The sequence below is a fragment of the Sinocyclocheilus anshuiensis genome, unplaced genomic scaffold, assembly GCF_001515605.1.
Source record: "Sinocyclocheilus anshuiensis isolate Anshui unplaced genomic scaffold, SAMN03320099.WGS_v1.1 scaffold658, whole genome shotgun sequence".
NCBI classification, from domain to species: Eukaryota; Metazoa; Chordata; class Actinopteri; order Cypriniformes; family Cyprinidae; genus Sinocyclocheilus; species Sinocyclocheilus anshuiensis.
In genome coordinates this window covers 1256580-1273799 of record NW_015542402.1, presented here as the reverse complement: position 1 = coordinate 1273799, position 17220 = coordinate 1256580, and the positions used below count along the sequence as shown (strand labels likewise).

General features: G+C 37.9%; 1 protein-coding gene across 2 annotated transcripts in view; it reads left to right on the top strand.

Annotated features, from left to right (window-relative positions):
• Positions 1-17220, top strand: part of LOC107692984 (SH3 and PX domain-containing protein 2B-like) — a 44665-nt gene that overhangs the window by 14958 nt on the left and 12487 nt on the right. Inside the window, exons 3-8 of one of the 2 annotated variants that reach the window (XM_016492217.1) lie at positions 2086-2161; positions 4117-4193; positions 11937-12028; positions 12167-12192; positions 12414-12449; positions 15891-16025. In XM_016492217.1, coding sequence (XP_016347703.1) covers positions 2086-2161; positions 4117-4193; positions 11937-12028; positions 12167-12192; positions 12414-12449; positions 15891-16025 — 442 coding nt within the window. The remainder of the gene's footprint in view (positions 1-2085; positions 2162-4116; positions 4194-11936; positions 12029-12166; positions 12193-12413; positions 12450-15890; positions 16026-17220) is intronic. The other variant, XM_016492219.1, reaches the window with a different exon arrangement.

Sequence of the window (17220 nt, the reverse complement as noted above, 5' to 3'; positions counted from 1 at the left end):
CTTCTAAAATGTGGGAAACTGTAATGAAGTATGAGTAGATGTGTCCAAATGTTGACTGGTAGTGTGCATACTGTTTGTAAAATTAAGTACCATTAAAATGGAGGTTATGTAACCCACTGGTCTATTGCAGTCTATCAAACGCCCACATGCATTGTATTGGAGACCACGGGACTGCGAAGTCCTTTGCATTATGACGCTGTCAAGTTTTATTTAAAAAATGCGGTTATGTGGAGCTAAAAAAAATAAATCTCAGAAAAGGCAGACACTGCTTTGTTGTGGACCCAAGCAGCTCATTTGTTTGTGCGGAAGAGAAAATGAAGAGTTTTATCTGTGTGCCGTCATTCTGATGGTGCTGAATCACAGTAGAAGACATTGTTCATCAGCTGAATAAATGAGCCAGCAACAGTAAAAGCTTTGTCTGGCAGAATGACATATCCCTTTGCATCAGCGTTAGTCTCGAAACAGACACGAGCGAGAACTAAGGCACCATTAAGGTTTAACGTTTAAATGTGTGCATTCCTTTGGTGTTTACAGCAAACGTGTATGTTAAAAACCAGTTAGATTTTTCTTTTTATTACATCTGTTGCTTTTATTTGTTCCATTAGATAAAACAGATGTAATTTATTTAATTGCACATCCAAATCGGACACATTAAATGATGCAGTTCCCCTCAGCCTTTTGTGACTCATTAAGTCAACATTACATTTATGAGCAAAATTAATTACACAGCATAATTATATTATCTAACATGACCAACCTAGACTCATTAGAAAAAGCTACATTTTTGCAAAACTCCAAAAACGTACGTATACATGCATCTCACTGCAGTTTCTGGCTGAAATGAATACTAATAAAATGCTAACAATTTTTGTTCATTTTAAGTGGAATTTAGATTACAGGGGTAGATTATCAATTAATAAACACTTATTTTTGTGTGATTCCTTTCACAATACTATGTTATGACCTCAAAACACTTGTATCGAAGTGTAAGTTTTGTTAACTACTACAATTTGACATTTGCATCATATAACCAGCTCCATATGTATGGCTTTTCTGATATAGTAAACGTGCTCGGTTGCGCACCCGGTACAGCATTGCACTTGTATTGCAGAGTGATTAAAGACTTGTAGAAGCAAGCTGAAAAGGCACGGTTGCTTTAACAAATGCGTTTTTATCTCACATTTGCTCTCGTTAACACTATAGGTCAGATTTAGGGTCAAGGTTAGTGTTGGTGGAACATTATTTTCAAATGCAACAGAACAGTAACCTTTTAGCGCCACTGACTGGATATTTCGTAGTGTTAAGTATAAGAACCAATGAAATAAAACGTTGCCAGATTCACGTTCATCTGTTTGAATTACAGAATTACTGTTTGAAGGTGCTGTGAAATGTTCAGAAAATTTTGCAGAAATGTCACCACAGTGAGCTTGGGTTGAAAACGACACCTATTCTTCCACTTGTTAGTTCTATGTTAGCATTGCATTATGGGTAAACTGTTGAGCCTATAGAACTGCTGTACTGGAAAACGTCGCTCAGCTGATGACTTCAAGCTCTGCTATAGTCATTAGTGAATGAATGTGTAAAATGCACATGATCTACTTAAACGCTACACTTTGGAAAGGCACAGGTGTGATTTCATTGGCCCACAGCTGCTTTTGGACTGGAATAAGGGCCTGTAACCAAAACTGTACTCTATGGGAGGAAAATGTTAAGTGGTGCCAGCAAAGAAAAATAACGTATAGCTGCGAGTGAACGTTACAGGGCATTCAGGACCGGAGTATAAATGGAGGATAAATGTTCCACTATGTCAGTATGTCTATGTAGAGCAGGCCACGCATACAGATCAGGAAGGAGGGGGAGCAAGCATTTGTTGAATGGATTATAATCAGCAACCGCTGGTGCTTTACTGCAAAATCACATTTAGTTTTGCTTTTTCACAATCCAGTCAATTCCTGAATGATGAATTCAAGTCCTGCCCTACATTTGTTTTCTGTCTAGTTTTTCCTCAGAAATGTTACACTGCAGAACTAAAGTGAGTTGTCATTGCATGTTGATGTTAAACTTTTCTATATTATTGTTCTCCAGATGGAGCTGCTGGATAAATTCCCTGTGGAAGGTGGACAGAAGGATCCGAAACGCAGAATCATTCCCTTTTTACCAGGTAAACGTCATTGCAGAACACCCCTTTCTATACACGCATTAAAGTCAGTTCATAGTCTACAGAAATTCAGTTCAGTTAATTTGGCACAAAGCAATCCAGCAGCAGAACCGAGTGCCTGTGAAGCACCATGAGCAAAGATTTCAAGTCACATACTTGAAATGGATTCCAATTGGATTGGAAATGCTATCAAATAGCTTTCTCCAGATATTGGTAGACCTCCAGCACAATGGTTTGACTTTATGACAAGTATATACAGAATCAGCTTGGCGTCATTTACAGCAAGTCCAGAATGTCACCGTTGATTCGTTTAGAATGAACACCTGGCTGTAATTAAGCAGCCTGGAAGGTTTGTTTGCTTGTGGATCAGACAGTCTACAAGCACCCGAATGTTGTCTAGCATCCCAGCACTTTACAACCGTTTAACCAGAGTCTGGACTTACTGACACAGCACTTTGTCTAGAATCTACGCAGAAACCCCTGTAATTAGCTGAGCATCATGTACACCTCTCAACATCCATCAGTGAGCTCTGTAAACACACTCGTCAAAGATGTGATTGCATTGAACCATTTGTCCATTAAAAACAGATACTGACAGCAGTCTGAACAAGATGCAGAAGAATGACTCTTCAATTAGGAGAACTTGTCTAGTCTATGAACTTTTTATTTTTTCTCATAAGTAACCAAGTAAAAATGTATTAAATAAGTGTTGAATTTGAAAAAAAATTGACTTTTTTTTTTTTTTTACTTCCCATCTATAATAATGTAGGGAAAAATTTACTTTTCAACCATATGAAGTTTAGAAATGTAATAATTTTTTTGTATTTTTACATCGTCCGAGTTATTTGGCTAACTGAAATGTCATTACCATCACACACAATTTTTGAGTTTTTAAGTTGGTGAAACAAAATTTAAAATCACCCTTATATTAATTTTAACAAAAAAAAATATATATATAATAATAATAATGACAAATATTTATCATATATAAAGTCTTTATATAAAACACATATACATGTATGTCTTTATATGTATAGAAGGAAGCCAGAGGCAGGCAGAGACGAGGACTTTCAGTTGGGAAAGAGATTAAAACTATTCAGACTAAAAATATTTCCATAAAAGAAATGCAAATTCATGTGTCTTTCTGAACAGATGCATCAACAGCAGTTCATTCAAATTCAAATGCCTATTGCATCAAATCATTTTCTTGGTGAGAACAGACCTTTAGTCATTTTAAATTCCAATTTAACAATAATTGCTTCAGTTGAGATAAATAATGCGTGACACTTTTGCAGTTAATTGCATTTCTTAGCGGTGTCATGCGGTAACTATGACCCTGTTTACATGATTAAAAAGACCCTCACCTCAAAATCTGAGCACAGGAGCCACATGTAAATAAATACCAGATATAAAAACGGTTATCTGTCACTTGTCACTGGATCATTTGATGTGGCTGTTATTACAGTGTGAGCAGGGTTTGTTGTAAATACAGGGCAGTAACCCAACACATTACACAGACGCACCACATCACACACAACAAGGTACTTTTCAGCCTCATTTTTCTGAATGTGCCGTTGCTAAAAGATCCATGACCCGCTGAGCCTTGGGTGGGATAGTCTAGTTATTTTCCCACATATTTCACTTTATTATTTTTATTATATTTTTACTTCTTTCAGCTAAAATGGACCACAGTATATGGTTTTAGTTCAGCAGGATATGAGTCGGAAAACTTAAGAGGCTCGTTTGTGTTCATTTCTTGGTATTGTTTTTTGAGCCACAATCTTTGTTTGGGCAAGTTTAATGCTTGTGGTCTTCCAGCATCTGATAAAATGGTTATAAAGCATGAAGGGACATTCCCAAGATTGCTTTTCAAACCCTGTAAAGAGTGCTGAATTTGAGAACGAAGAAGCTGGCGAATGCAGGGTGTGTTTGTGATGATCGTCTTTATTTCCTAACAGGAAAGATTCTCTTCAGAAGAAGCCACATCAGAGACGTGGCCATGAAACGCCTGAAACCCATAAATGAGTACTGTAGGGTAAGTTAGAAAACAAACAGTACACACAGCAACCATCTCACCTGTCGCTAGCATTACTTTTACACAGTAAAATTAACACAACATCCAATATTTTTATTAACAATATTTCAATACACAGCACAGTCCATGCTGCAGAAGTCACCCTAAAAAAAAAACATCCGGTCATCCTTTACTCATGTCATGACTGTGAAACACAAAAGGAGAAATTTAGCAGAATGTCCAAGCTGCTCTTTTCCAGTAGAAAATGACACAAAGCACCATAAATGTAGTTCAGTAGTCTGCTGTAGCTTGGAAATCTCATGCAAGAGCAATATATAGCTTATCAGATTTGACATCAGTGAAATGTTCACCTTTCGTAACTAAACTTTGCATGTGTGAAAGTGGAGATTATATTTGACAGCTAATCTACAGTGAATGGGGAGATTTTTAGTGAGTAATGAGAGAAAAGAGGAAAAACCTAAGAGTTCTTCAATAAATTGTCTTTGACGTTCATTGTATGTTGATCTACATCACAATTCAAAATTTTGGGGTCAGTAATTTAAAAAAAATTTTTTTTAGATAGGATACTTATGGTCACCAATGCTGCCAGCAATATTATGAAATATTATTACAATTTAAAAATCATTTCTATTTTAATATATTTTAAAGGTGCAGTATGTATTTGGACAGCTAGTGGTTGAAATGCATACTGCAGTCCAAATTCAAATCATTAGAGAGAGTTGTTCTCCGCCTGCTCCTTCTCAGGCTCGACGTTCACACGGGTTGCCAGATTGAGGACACGCAACAGGAACGAGTGCAATTGACAAGGTTAGGTGACGAGCCTTACACTGTAAGCAGATGAGTTGATTTATCCACGTCTTAATAAGCCTCTGAACATAAGGCTTTTTCGATGGATGCCGAGGCTTTTTAGGATCGAGTGGAATCTGTGATGTCCGACTCAGTTTGTTTGCTGGCTTCAATGGCTGCAGTGCACTGTGTTTTCCACCAACTGGCAACCCGAGCTGTCGAAATCCTATTGGGTAAACTGGCAGTGGGCAGAGTCACACAGACCAAAACAAAAACAGACATTCCGACACGGAACACACATTTCAAAGCAGAATAACCGGCTCTAGTGTTATTTTTCTAAGAAACAATTATGTGAACTTTGTTTATTTCCTAAATATCTGCAAGCATGTATTTTTATGCTTTAGTACAGTAAAAAAAAAAACTGTGATCAAAGCTGAATTTTCAGCATCATTACTCCATTCTTCAGTGTCACACGATCCTTCAGAAATCATTATAATATATTATTATCACAGTTAAAAAATGTTTGTGCTGCTAAAATGTGGAAGCCTCAATACAGTGTCAGTTATCAGGATACTCTGATGAACAAAAAGTTAGCAAGAACAGCATTTTTTTATAGAAATATTTTGTAACATTTTAAAGGTCTTTACTGTCGTTTCTGATGTATTAAATGCATCCTTGCTGAATACAATTATCAATATATAAAAAAAAAAAAACCTTAGTGATTCCAAACTTTGAAATGGTGATGTACGTCTTAGCATTCAGCAAACTTACTTTATATAAGAACATTTTTTATATATAAAAATAAGTGTTTTTCAAAGTGTTAAGCAGAGCGATCACGTATAAATTCTACTGCTTCAAGCCAGTTTTCTTTGGTGGTCTGCGCTGTGAATTGAATTTGCTTAACATAAAAGACTGCTCCATCTTAAGTAACTGTTGGGCTTTTGGTGGAAGGCTTAAAGAGGGGGAAAAAAGTCAGGAACCCACATTTGGCAGCGTAATGTCTGCTTTAGGGCAGGGGTTTGGAGCTGCGCTGAGTTAGTCTTCGTCAGCAGATCATGGCTTTTTGTTGATTTTTTAAAGGGCTGTTTCTAAAGGAAACCGCTTTTTAAAATGTTGCTTCAAGTGTTCTGTTTTTGAGGGTGCCTGTGTGAGCGGTCATGATCTGTGACTTCACCTCTAAAAACAACATTTAACAATCATAATTCAGTTCCAGTAATTCAAAGCAGTCCTCACTTCCCAGACACCCACTGTAAACAAGCAGTGTCATCATCAGCTGATGAATCAGTGCTGTCGCGTGTTAGCTAGAAGAAATGATGGATGTGCAAACATCCTTAAAACACCTGCTTTAAATAACATTATTATTGTTTCATAGTTTTTCCTGTTTGGTGCTACTAAAGCAAAAATGCAAAAACATAAATGTATATGTAAACTTATATAGGTTGACCACTGCAGTCTGATTTATCAATGACTCTTAATGAACCCGTTCTTTTAGACAGTCAGTTCCCTCTCATAGGCTCACTTCGATGCTGCGATGGCGTCATCGCTTTGGGAACGCTACACCATAACGCCTGACGTACCGTCCGAGGCGTTTAGAGGGCGAGTCAACGGAATTTTCTCCTTTTCTCTCGCTCTCTCCGGGCCATGTGCAAGCGCTCGAAGAGCGCTACGGGGATCCCGTGGTCTTCGGCAATGACAATTTGCGGCCTACCCCAGAAGCTCGCGATGCGATGTCTTTCGGTTGTATGCCATATGATAAAGACGTGCTGTCCACAGCAGCCTCCGATTCGGAGGATTTATTGGGCGAACTGTGCAGTTCTCTCCCTCCGAGTGGACAGGAGAAACGCACCTCCCTGTCTTATAGCGAACTGGGCTGTTTGGAGACTCGGTCACTACGATCGTGGAGAAGTTTAGAGCAGCGAAACAGCAGTCCGCTGCATTCCGTCAACTCATCCCTCGCAGGGCTAGGGAAATGGAGTGTCAACCACCTGCGCCTCGCTCACGCTCTTCGCCCTTACAGCACCGCGAGGTCCAGCGGCATGAGCCACCTTATCAGGCAGACGTGCTCAATGAGCTGGATGAGGGAGAAGGCTTGACTCCAGAGGCTGTTAAAGAGCTCAGACGAGCTACTGACTTGGCGCTTAGGGCTACCAAGCACACAGCTCGGGCAGTGGGCAGGCCCATGGCAGGGTTAGTGTCAGCTGAGCGCCATCTCTGGCTTACTCTCACTGACATTAAGGAGAAGGACAGAACTTTTCTCCTGGACGCCCCATTTCGAGTGACGGTCTGTTCGGAGACTCGGTCACTACGGTCGCGGAGAAGTTTAGAGCAGCGAAACAGCAGTCCGCTGCATTCCGTCAACTCATCCCTCGCAGGGCTAGGGAAGTGGAACGTCAGCCACCGGTGGCTCGCTCACGCTCTTCGTCCTTACAGCACCGCAAGGTCCGCGAGGTCCAGCGGCATGAGCCACCGCCTAGGTTACCCCCTCGTAAAGACTGGGGTCCTAGGTCTCGCCCACCGGCTTACGCACGGCAACGCAAGCGAGTGGACCTGAGTTCGACGGCAAAGCCCTCTCGTCCTCAGGCCCCTAATAGCAGTTCCTGATTCCTCTGCTCGTCTTCGGAGGCCAGGCCCTCCTTTAGAGAGAGTGTACGAACCGCACAAGCGTATTCGACTCTCTCGCTGTGGCCTCCAGACTCCGATCTTGATGGTCCCGCCGCATATTGCGCCTTGGGTAGTTTTAGATCGAATCCTTACGACGAGCACCTCCTCGAATACTCTGCGCGTTCCAGCCTTCAGAGTTCGAGAAAAAGCCCAAGGGTCATGTGAGCATGGCCCGTTTATGACGGCCTCCAAAGTTCCCACTGTTGGGGCAATGGGCAGGCCCGACAGAACAGTCCGGTTAGGGCACTTAGGACCTACGTTGACCGCACGGCTCAGTGGCGTAGATCTGATCAGTTGTTCGTGTGTTTTGGTGGTAAGAGCAGAGGTTCTGCTGTCACTAAACAGCGGATGTCACACTGGATAGTGGAGGCTATTTCTTTGGCCTATGAGGCGCGTGTCTTGACTTCGCCTCTAGGGGTGCGTGTTCATTCTACAAGAGCAGTGGCTTCTTCTCAGGCCTTCTTTAAAGGGTCTTCGTCGGAAGATGTTTGTGCTGCGGCAGGATGGTCCTCTCCTAGCACATTCATCAAGTTTTATAGTCTGGACGTAGGGATGGCTCCTGGCTCCCGGGTCTTATCCGCTTGAGCAGACGCTTTCCTTGGTCTTCTAGCTATCTACGGTACATCAGGCGTTATGGTATAGCGTTCCCAAAGTGATGGCGTCATCGCAGCATCGAAGTGAGCCTATGAGAGGGAACATCTCGGTTACGTATGTAACCTTGGTTCCCTGAGTAGGGGAACGAGATGCTGCGATGCTCGGCCGTTCCGTACCTTGATAGCGCTTCCTTTGTAAATCAGTGAAATCTGATGAAAATAGCGCGCAGCACGCTATATAGCTCACCTACGTGCGCTTTGGGGGCGGTGCTAAGCGCTATTTGGCCAATGAATTGGCGTGATGGTATAAGGGCTTCAGACATTCGTCACACCGAAGGTGTTCCCAAAGCGATGACGTCATCGCAGCATCTCGTTCCCCTACTCAGGGAACCAAGGTTACATACGTAACTGAGATGTTTTACTTGGACCCCAACTAACTGATTCCAGTGGCTTGTTTTGATTAGTTGCTTATAATATTGCTGTCATTTTTGTGCTCTTTCTAACCATAAAATAAAAGTCTATTAATGTCTTTTAAATTGAATTAAATGTTTAAATTTAAACTGACGCAACAAATGGGCAAATTTCTCTTGAGTTGCATTCAGTCACATACCGAGTAGTAAGGAAACTTGTTTCTGCCATTGAATAAAAAAAAAAGGTAATTACGACTTTATCTCACAATTCTGACTTTTTTTCTTGCAGTTGTGAGTTTACATCTTACAATTGACTTTTTTTCTCAGAATTGCATGATATAAACTCGCAATTGTGTGTTACATAGTCCGAACTGCAAGATATAAATTCAGTTTTGAGAAGTCAGAATTATGAGATATACTCGCAATTGTAAGAAAATGTCAGAATTGCGAGCTGAATCAGACAGAATCTCACAATTCTGAGAGAAGAAATCAGAATCGCAGCATGTAAATTTGCAGCTGCGAGTTATAAAGTCAGAATTGCTGTAAAAAATATAAATCGAGTTTATATTTTGCAATTCTGACTTTATTTCTCACATTTGCAAGTTTATCTCTTAATTGAATTTTTAACTCTCAACTGCAAGTTTATATCTCACATTTCAAAAAAGTAGAATTGTGAGAATTGTGTGCCATTACCTTTTTTTATTTTTCATCCCATGGCGGAAACGGGCTTCCACAGAGTAGATACTATATTTATAATTATAATAAGAACATGAATACTATGAATTCAGACATACTAGTCTTTTTACACATTGCTTTTCGCCTACTATGTATTTAAAAAGTAGTCATATTTGGGGCATTATTATAAAAGTAGGCATTATTGATGCATTAGTAAAATGGATATTTTAGCTTTTCAAAATAAAAAAGCACTATAATACACTTACATACAGCAGTCGAGTGGGAAGTGAGTTAATAAGCGTCAGTGTAAACCTGCTCACTTTTAAGTGCTGGAGCAGGATCTATATTAATTGAGGTGAAAGGTTAGAAATGCTGTTAAGAAATAACCAGAGGTTCTTTTGGCTTGAAAATCAGGCATATTGATGATTACTTTTTTTTTTTTTTAATCGAAAAAAACAAACAAAACGTTCATATCCCACAAATGAAATTTCCTGATCTTCACCTTCATGAAAATAGCTCTTTAAAGCCTGACATAAATTAAATAAGTCATAAAAATGTAATAAAATGAAACCGTTTATTGAAACTTTAAAAAATAAATACATTTTGAATATATGATTTTGTGGTTTGGTATCATATTTGATAAATCAGGCTTTTAATGGTTCATATTGTACGATATAGGAGAATATTGCACTCAAACGTGAGAAAAAATAAACGGCACAATTTTATTCAGAAGCAATAATATGTTGATATTTATGTGGCTAAAATTAAAATGAAACTGATGCTTGTAAAGTAAATCGATGAGATCTTAATAACAATATAAGAGACTACTCACATAAAATGATCTCCAATAATATGTATACTAACAATAATATAGTAAGATGATATTTAAATTCTTAGTTTTATGATCAAAGCTCTAGTTTTTTTCATATAATGCAATACAATATAATGCACTGATAATTGAGAGATGAACAAATAAACATTCCTCAAAAGCCTGATATAAAGCCTCATATTTAATACTTGCAATGATTTACATTTACACATTATTTAAAATAAAATGATTTATGGATAATCAGGTAAATTGCATTTACTTGGTTGTAAGATATATTGAAATGTTACTAACAATATCAAAGTTATTCTTAGCTTTACTAGTAACACATATTAACTGTTAGCTGAGAGTTTTTCGTCAATAAACTCCTAATTACTGCTTATTGATAGTAAGTAAAGTAGTTGTTGTAGTAGTTATCTTTAGGTATTGCGTCGGGTTTAGGGATCTAGAATATAGTCATGCATTAATATGTGCTATAAGTACTAATAAATAGCTAATATGCTGAAAATATGCATGCTAATAAGCAACTAGTTACTAGTGAATAGTGTTCCCTAATCTAAAATGTTACTTTCAGACGTGTACCACAACCTCAAGAATTAAACTAAAAATCGTTTTACTTGCTAAAAAGTATGAACTATCACTCAGACGGTGTACGGCAGGTCTTTCATGACGATCATTTATAGACATGTATCAAATATAATACAGTAGGCTTTATAAGGTTAAACTTCCAATATGCCACTCGCAGAATAAATAGTACGGTATATACTGCAGTGTTTAGTGAGCAATAACCTGTTCTTTATGAACTTATCACGTGGCCTTCTGTGGTGATATAGATGAACATTCATCTCTTTCTCTCTGTCTCTCTCCCGCGTACACACACATAAAACAATCAAGGTAATGCACCCACCCAATAAAGTGCATTTACTGTAATTGGCCTCCATATACCCAGTGTCTTCAGGGAATGGTAATGAGCGAGGAGGTCAGGTACTAAACCCTGGGGAGGCATCAGTCTGTGGACATCCGTGGAAACCGACACTAATAAGATCCTTCATGCAAACCCAATGCTAAGAGGCAGACCAGTCTTCAGCCTCCCATCGCCCCTCATCTCATTAAAAACAAGCTTGCTTTTGACATTCAAAACACCCTTTCCATTAAGAAAACTGAGTATTGGGCAAACGTGCAATTGCAAGAGTAATTGGCGAGTCTAAAGCAATTGTGAACATTTGGCCCAGGCTCTGCGAGTTTAAAAGCCGGGTTAGAAAAGGACACCTTGCGCAGATGCGTCCGAGTGTGAGAATTTAAAGATTCCAGTCAGGTCAGACATCATAACTCAGGAGGGACGTCCGTCTGAAGGACACTGAAGCAGCACTCAGCTTTATTACAATAAAGCTCCTCAGCCAAAATATACAACAGCAAAAAGCATCTTCTGTCAGCGCATGGAGCTTTATTAGATGTGGGACTGGATCTGAAGCTGGATCACTGCGAGCCGAACACGCGGTTGATAAAGCAGAAACAGCTTGCCATCAATGCCTAGTAAAACACAGCCCATCTGCCCTCATGCATGCTTCTGATATGAAAGCATAACACTGAGATTCAGAGCGATTATGCATTTGAGGGCGTTCTGCGTTAAAATAAATGAGGATAGAAACAAAATAAATTAATGTAGAGATGAAACAACTTATGGTTTGCTTCCTAAATGTTTCAGAATTTGAAAACGTAGTGTATGTGAATTGATGACTGACGCTTCTGAATGTGTCACAATAGCGAGTAATTGTGTATATTTTCCCCTCAGGCCCTGATCCAGCTGCCAGTGTATATTTCCCAATGCGAGGAGGTTCGTGTGTTCTTTGAGACGCGTCCTGAAGACCTGAACCCACCCAAAGAGTACGTTTGCACTCCATGCAATACACACACACATATTCAAAATCAGTCAAAATGACACAGATAACTTAATGAGTTTTAATTAGTTTTTAAATACTTACTAAGAACATGAATATCTAACCTGCATATCTTCGTTTACAGGGAACCCGGTGGAAAAAAGAAATCGGGTAAGAAAATTATTTTGTGAGAAAGTGCCATGCGTAAGTTGTAATTCACGTTGGCTGTGGTTAGTGTGCCCTCTGGTGCACACTATGCACTTCATAAATGTTTCATTTGAGGTACAGAATGTGCAGCTCGCACCCTTTACTCTGGATGCTTTCATTCCTTTGTTACCTGAACTTTTCCACCTTTGCCCTCACTCCTGCTCTCATTCATGTTCCCTCATCAGGCATTGTGGAGCACGCGACTTCTTTCCTAAAGAGAGGTAGTAACAGACACTTGCTTAGCCATGCTCTGTGTGTGTGAGCTCTCGAAGTGCGGCGTTTCTTAGGTGGACCAGGGCTAAGCTTTGTGCTCTGTTCCTGTGTGATGTGCATGGCGGTGGTTTATTGGAGGACTATTTAGCAGATAGTTTAGTAACTGGTAGGGATGTAGCGATGCTGCACTCCGAGCCGTTTGAAATTCAATAAAAATATGTGACGATTTAAAAAAAAAATTTAATTACCCCATGATTTGCTTACCCTTTTGAAGCACTTTTTTGGGCTTCAAAATCTCGACCCGCATTCACTGCCATTATAAAGCTTGGAAGAGCCAGGACATTTTTTTATGTAACTCCGATTGCATTCGTCTGTAAGAAGAAAGTCATAACTACATTGTAAAAAAAATTCCGTAAAATTTACGGTAAAAAAAACGGCAGCTCTGGTTGCCGGAATTTTACCGTAAAAAATACGGTAGCAACTTTTTAGGTTTTACAGTTTTAACTTAAATTTGCAGTTAAATACCGTAATTTCATTAACTGATATAATGTTAATATACCAACCTATTGAAGTACTGAAACCTTTTTCTGTTTTGTACCTTTGTAATACACTGATAACCACCAAATGCAGGAGGTGATGAGAAAGTCACACGATGAACCAAAGCTCATCACAAGCAGCTTTTAAATAATAACACATATAGAAGGTGCACAGTGTCATTCACACAAACACTAAACACCATCACGGTAACACACATGAAACTGAAATAATGCAATAAACATTCATTTAACAACATTAGGTGTAACACACAACCCTAATATACAACACTGATAAGAAAAAACTAAGAAGAAACATAGTTATTTCAACAACAAAAAAAAATCTAATTTGAAATGTAACACAGGGAATTCTGGGAATGTCAATTTACGGTTATTCACTGTAAATTATACAGTCTTTTTCACTTCAAAAAATGTAATGTCCAATACAGTTTTTCACTGTATATAGTAGGGGAATTTACCGTTAACCATTTAACAGGTTTTTACTGTAGCATTTTTGCAGTCTTTTACCGTTAAATTCACGGTCATTTTTTACAGTGTAGGATGCCTTGAAGGTGAGTAAATCATGGGGTAATTTTCATTTTTGGGTGAACTATCCCTAACTAAGTCGGTCGAGATGTTAAACGAATCACGATACAGTTGTGGGGGTTTATATGAGCGTATCTCTGATGTGAACTGACTGTCTGCAGAAAAGTATATTGCATTATAAAGTAGTGTTTATTAGCGCAGCGCTGCTTTGTTTATCGCTGCTGTTCCACAAGCGCCACCTGCTGTCAGAGAGTGCATCTGCGTCTCATTCAGCCTGTCTGCTGTTTGTTTCGTGCAGATATGTTTTATATAGCATAATTTCACAAGGCTAAAATTCTGTGCTTCAAATGTTGAAATTATACAATGCAATTTAAATCAAAAACTGCTCATGCGGCATGTATACAGCATCTTTGTTTGGATCGTGATTAAAATATAGCAGTTTTGTTAGTTGACATATTTCAATTTCACAAAGAAATGTGCAGCATTTTGTCTGAGAAACAATAAAAGGACACTTTTTCATTTCTAATTTGTCTTAAATCTCATTTTGTTAAAAAAAAGCTTGAGAAAATCGAATTGTGAAATCGTGAGTTGAGTGACTCGTTACATCCCTACGTAATGCTACAGGTAATAGTTATAGTGTTCCTTTATAATAGTAATGCTTTAGCAATAAAGCAGCAGTTAATTATGACGTTTTCTTCACAAAGTAGAAGAGAGCAGCACCTACACCAAATGGACACAAATTGTTAAAAAAAAGCTTGAGAAAATCGAATTGTGAAATCGTGAGTTGAGTGACTCGTTACATCCCTACGTAATGCTACAGGTAATAGTTATAGTGTTCCTTTATAATAGTAATGCTTTAGCAATAAAGCAGCAGTTAATTATTACTTTTTTTTTCACAAAGTAGAAGAGAGCAGCACCTACACCAAATGGACACAAATACATTCAAAACCATATTTTGAGTTCAAATATGCATGTTTTTGACATGCTTTGTGAGATGCATAGTAGTGATTCTACTCAGTACTGCAATATTTTAAAAATAATGGAACGAATTTGATCACTTATTTTATAATTTTAGCGCATGACTGGTGTTTTTTGTGCTCTTATGAATTAATTATACTCTCTTCAACCTTGTGATTAAAATGTTCATCAGGGCTGTACGATTTATATAATCATTTCTGTAACTTATTTAGTCATTCAAAATTGTAAATGCTTTAGACAGTGTGCAGCTTTTGTGTTGAATTCAGTAGAAATTACACTTTATCTGTGAATGATTTCAAATAATAAGAAGCGAGGAATATTGTCTATAGTAAAGAAAAATTACATTTACATTTACTCTCCTCATGCTGTTCCTTCTTTCTTTTTCATTCTACAGAAATAGAGACATTTCAAACTGTTCATGCATTCTTTTCCATGCAATGAAATTATTCAGAATGTATTAAACACAAATGAAGATTTTTTTTTTTTTTATGAAACCCGAGAGATTTCTGGCCTTTCATTGAAGACTACACAACCAAAATTGTATTGATTCAAAAAGTTAATAAAAATGTTGTCAAATGAATCCATGTGTGTTCTGAAGAGACACAATTGCTTTATATAAAGAACAGATTTACTTTAATATTTCATTCTCATATAAACATTGACCAATGCATATACATGGAGCTCATAAAATATAGTCAACAGAAGCTCAAACATGCAAGTACATATGTTTGAGCTCTTCTGAATGTTAATTTTGTGATGTTTTTATGAACGTTTTGAATACTCAAAGTGTTGGTTGCGTGGACTTTCAATGAAGGGATGGAAATCTCTCAGGTTTTATTAAAAATATCTTCATTTGTGTTTTGAGCATGAACAAAAGTCTTTTGGCTTTGGTACGACATGAGTGTGAGTAAATAAGATAATTTTCTTTTTGGGTGAAAGATCACATTAAGTTGTAAACATATGCATATGAGATGGTTTTGAGAGAGCCTCATGAAATCATTCACAGAAATGAGCAGATCAGTTCAGCTGGAACACAGTCAGTATCTGCTTCAATGATTTGGTACAAATCACCAAACTAATCTTCATGCACTGCACTGGTGTTTTATATTGTGAATTATATTGTTTTAGGCTCTGTTAAATGTGCTTTGCAGAATAATCAAGACATTTTTTTGTCTAGAAAGCCCTTAAAATGAGCCATTTAATAGTTATTCCATTATTGCAGTAGCAGTGTTGCTGATTTGGTGCGGGTTTGTTTCCTTGCAAGACTCTCAGCACTAAACCCTTGGGCTTTCCTGCTTTGATCTTTTCCGATCACGTTTGCTTCTTTCTTCTCTTGTGGTGTTGGTGGGACACCAGGAGAGCTGTCGATAGCTGTCCCCTCTGTCCCTGCAGGAGGAGACTCGTCCTCAGCGGACCCGCTGCTGCTGGAGCAGTACGTGGCTGTCACCGACTACGAGAAGCAGGAGAGCTCTGAGATCAGTCTGTACGTGGGGCAGGTCGTGGAGGTCATCGAGAAGAACGAGTCTGGTAGGAGCCTTCACTGTTGTTGTCAGTCTCTGCCATTAGTTCTTCCACAACGTATTCGCCGTATGCAGAGTTTTATAAATACTGAGGTCCAAAAACTATGGAAGCCCGTTTCCGACACTGAATTAATTTTAATCTCACAAGACTTTTTTTTTCTCAGAATTCCGTGATATAAACTCGCAGTTGTGAGTTATAAAGTCAATCTTTGGTGTTGATTGTTTATATCTTGCAATTCAGTTTTTTTCTCAAAATTTTGAGTTTATATCTTGCAATTCTGTTTTTTTCTCAAAATTTCGAGTTTGTCTTGCAATTCTGTTTTTTTTCCTCAAAATTTCGAGTTTGTCTTGCAATTCTGTTTTTTTTCCTCAAAATTTCGAGTTTATATCTTGCAATTCAGTTTTTTTTTTCTCAAAATTGCGAGTTTATATCTTGCAATTCAGTTTTTTCTCAAAATTTCGAGTTTATGTCTTGCAATTCAGTTTTTTTCTCTCAAAATTGCGAGTTTATATCTTGCAATTCAGTTTTTTTTTTCTCAAAATTGCGAGTTTATATCTTGCAATTCAGTTTTTTCTCAAAATTTCGAGTTTACGTCTTGCAATTCAGTTTTTTTTTCTCAAAATTGCGAGTTTATATCTTGAAATTCTGTTTTTTTTCTCAAAATTTCGAGTTTGTCTTGCAATTCTGTTTTTTTTCCTCAAAATTTCGAGTTTATGTGTTGCAATTCTGTTTTTTTTTTTCTCAAAATTGCGAGTTTATATCTTGCAATTCAGCTTTTTCTCAAAATTTTGAGTTTGTCTTGCAATTCTGGTTTTTTTTTTCTCAAAATTTTGAGTTTATATCTCGCAATTCTGACTTTTTTCTTGCTGTTTGCAATTGCAAGTTTGAATGTGACAATTCTGACCTTTACCTTGTAATTCTGCATTTTTTTTTTTGTTTTGCAATTGCCAGTTTTTATCTCGCAATTCTGACTTTTTTCTCACAATTCTGAGTTTGTATCTGACAATTATGACTTTTCTCTGAGAATTGCGAGATATAAACTTGCAATTGTAAGTTACAAAATCCAATTCTGAGGGAAAAAAGACATATTTTCTTAAAATTGTGAATTTATATCTCACAATTCTGACTTAATAACTCGCAACTGGTCACAATTCTGGTAAAAAGTTGCAATTACCTTTTTTTTTATTTTTTACTCAGTGGC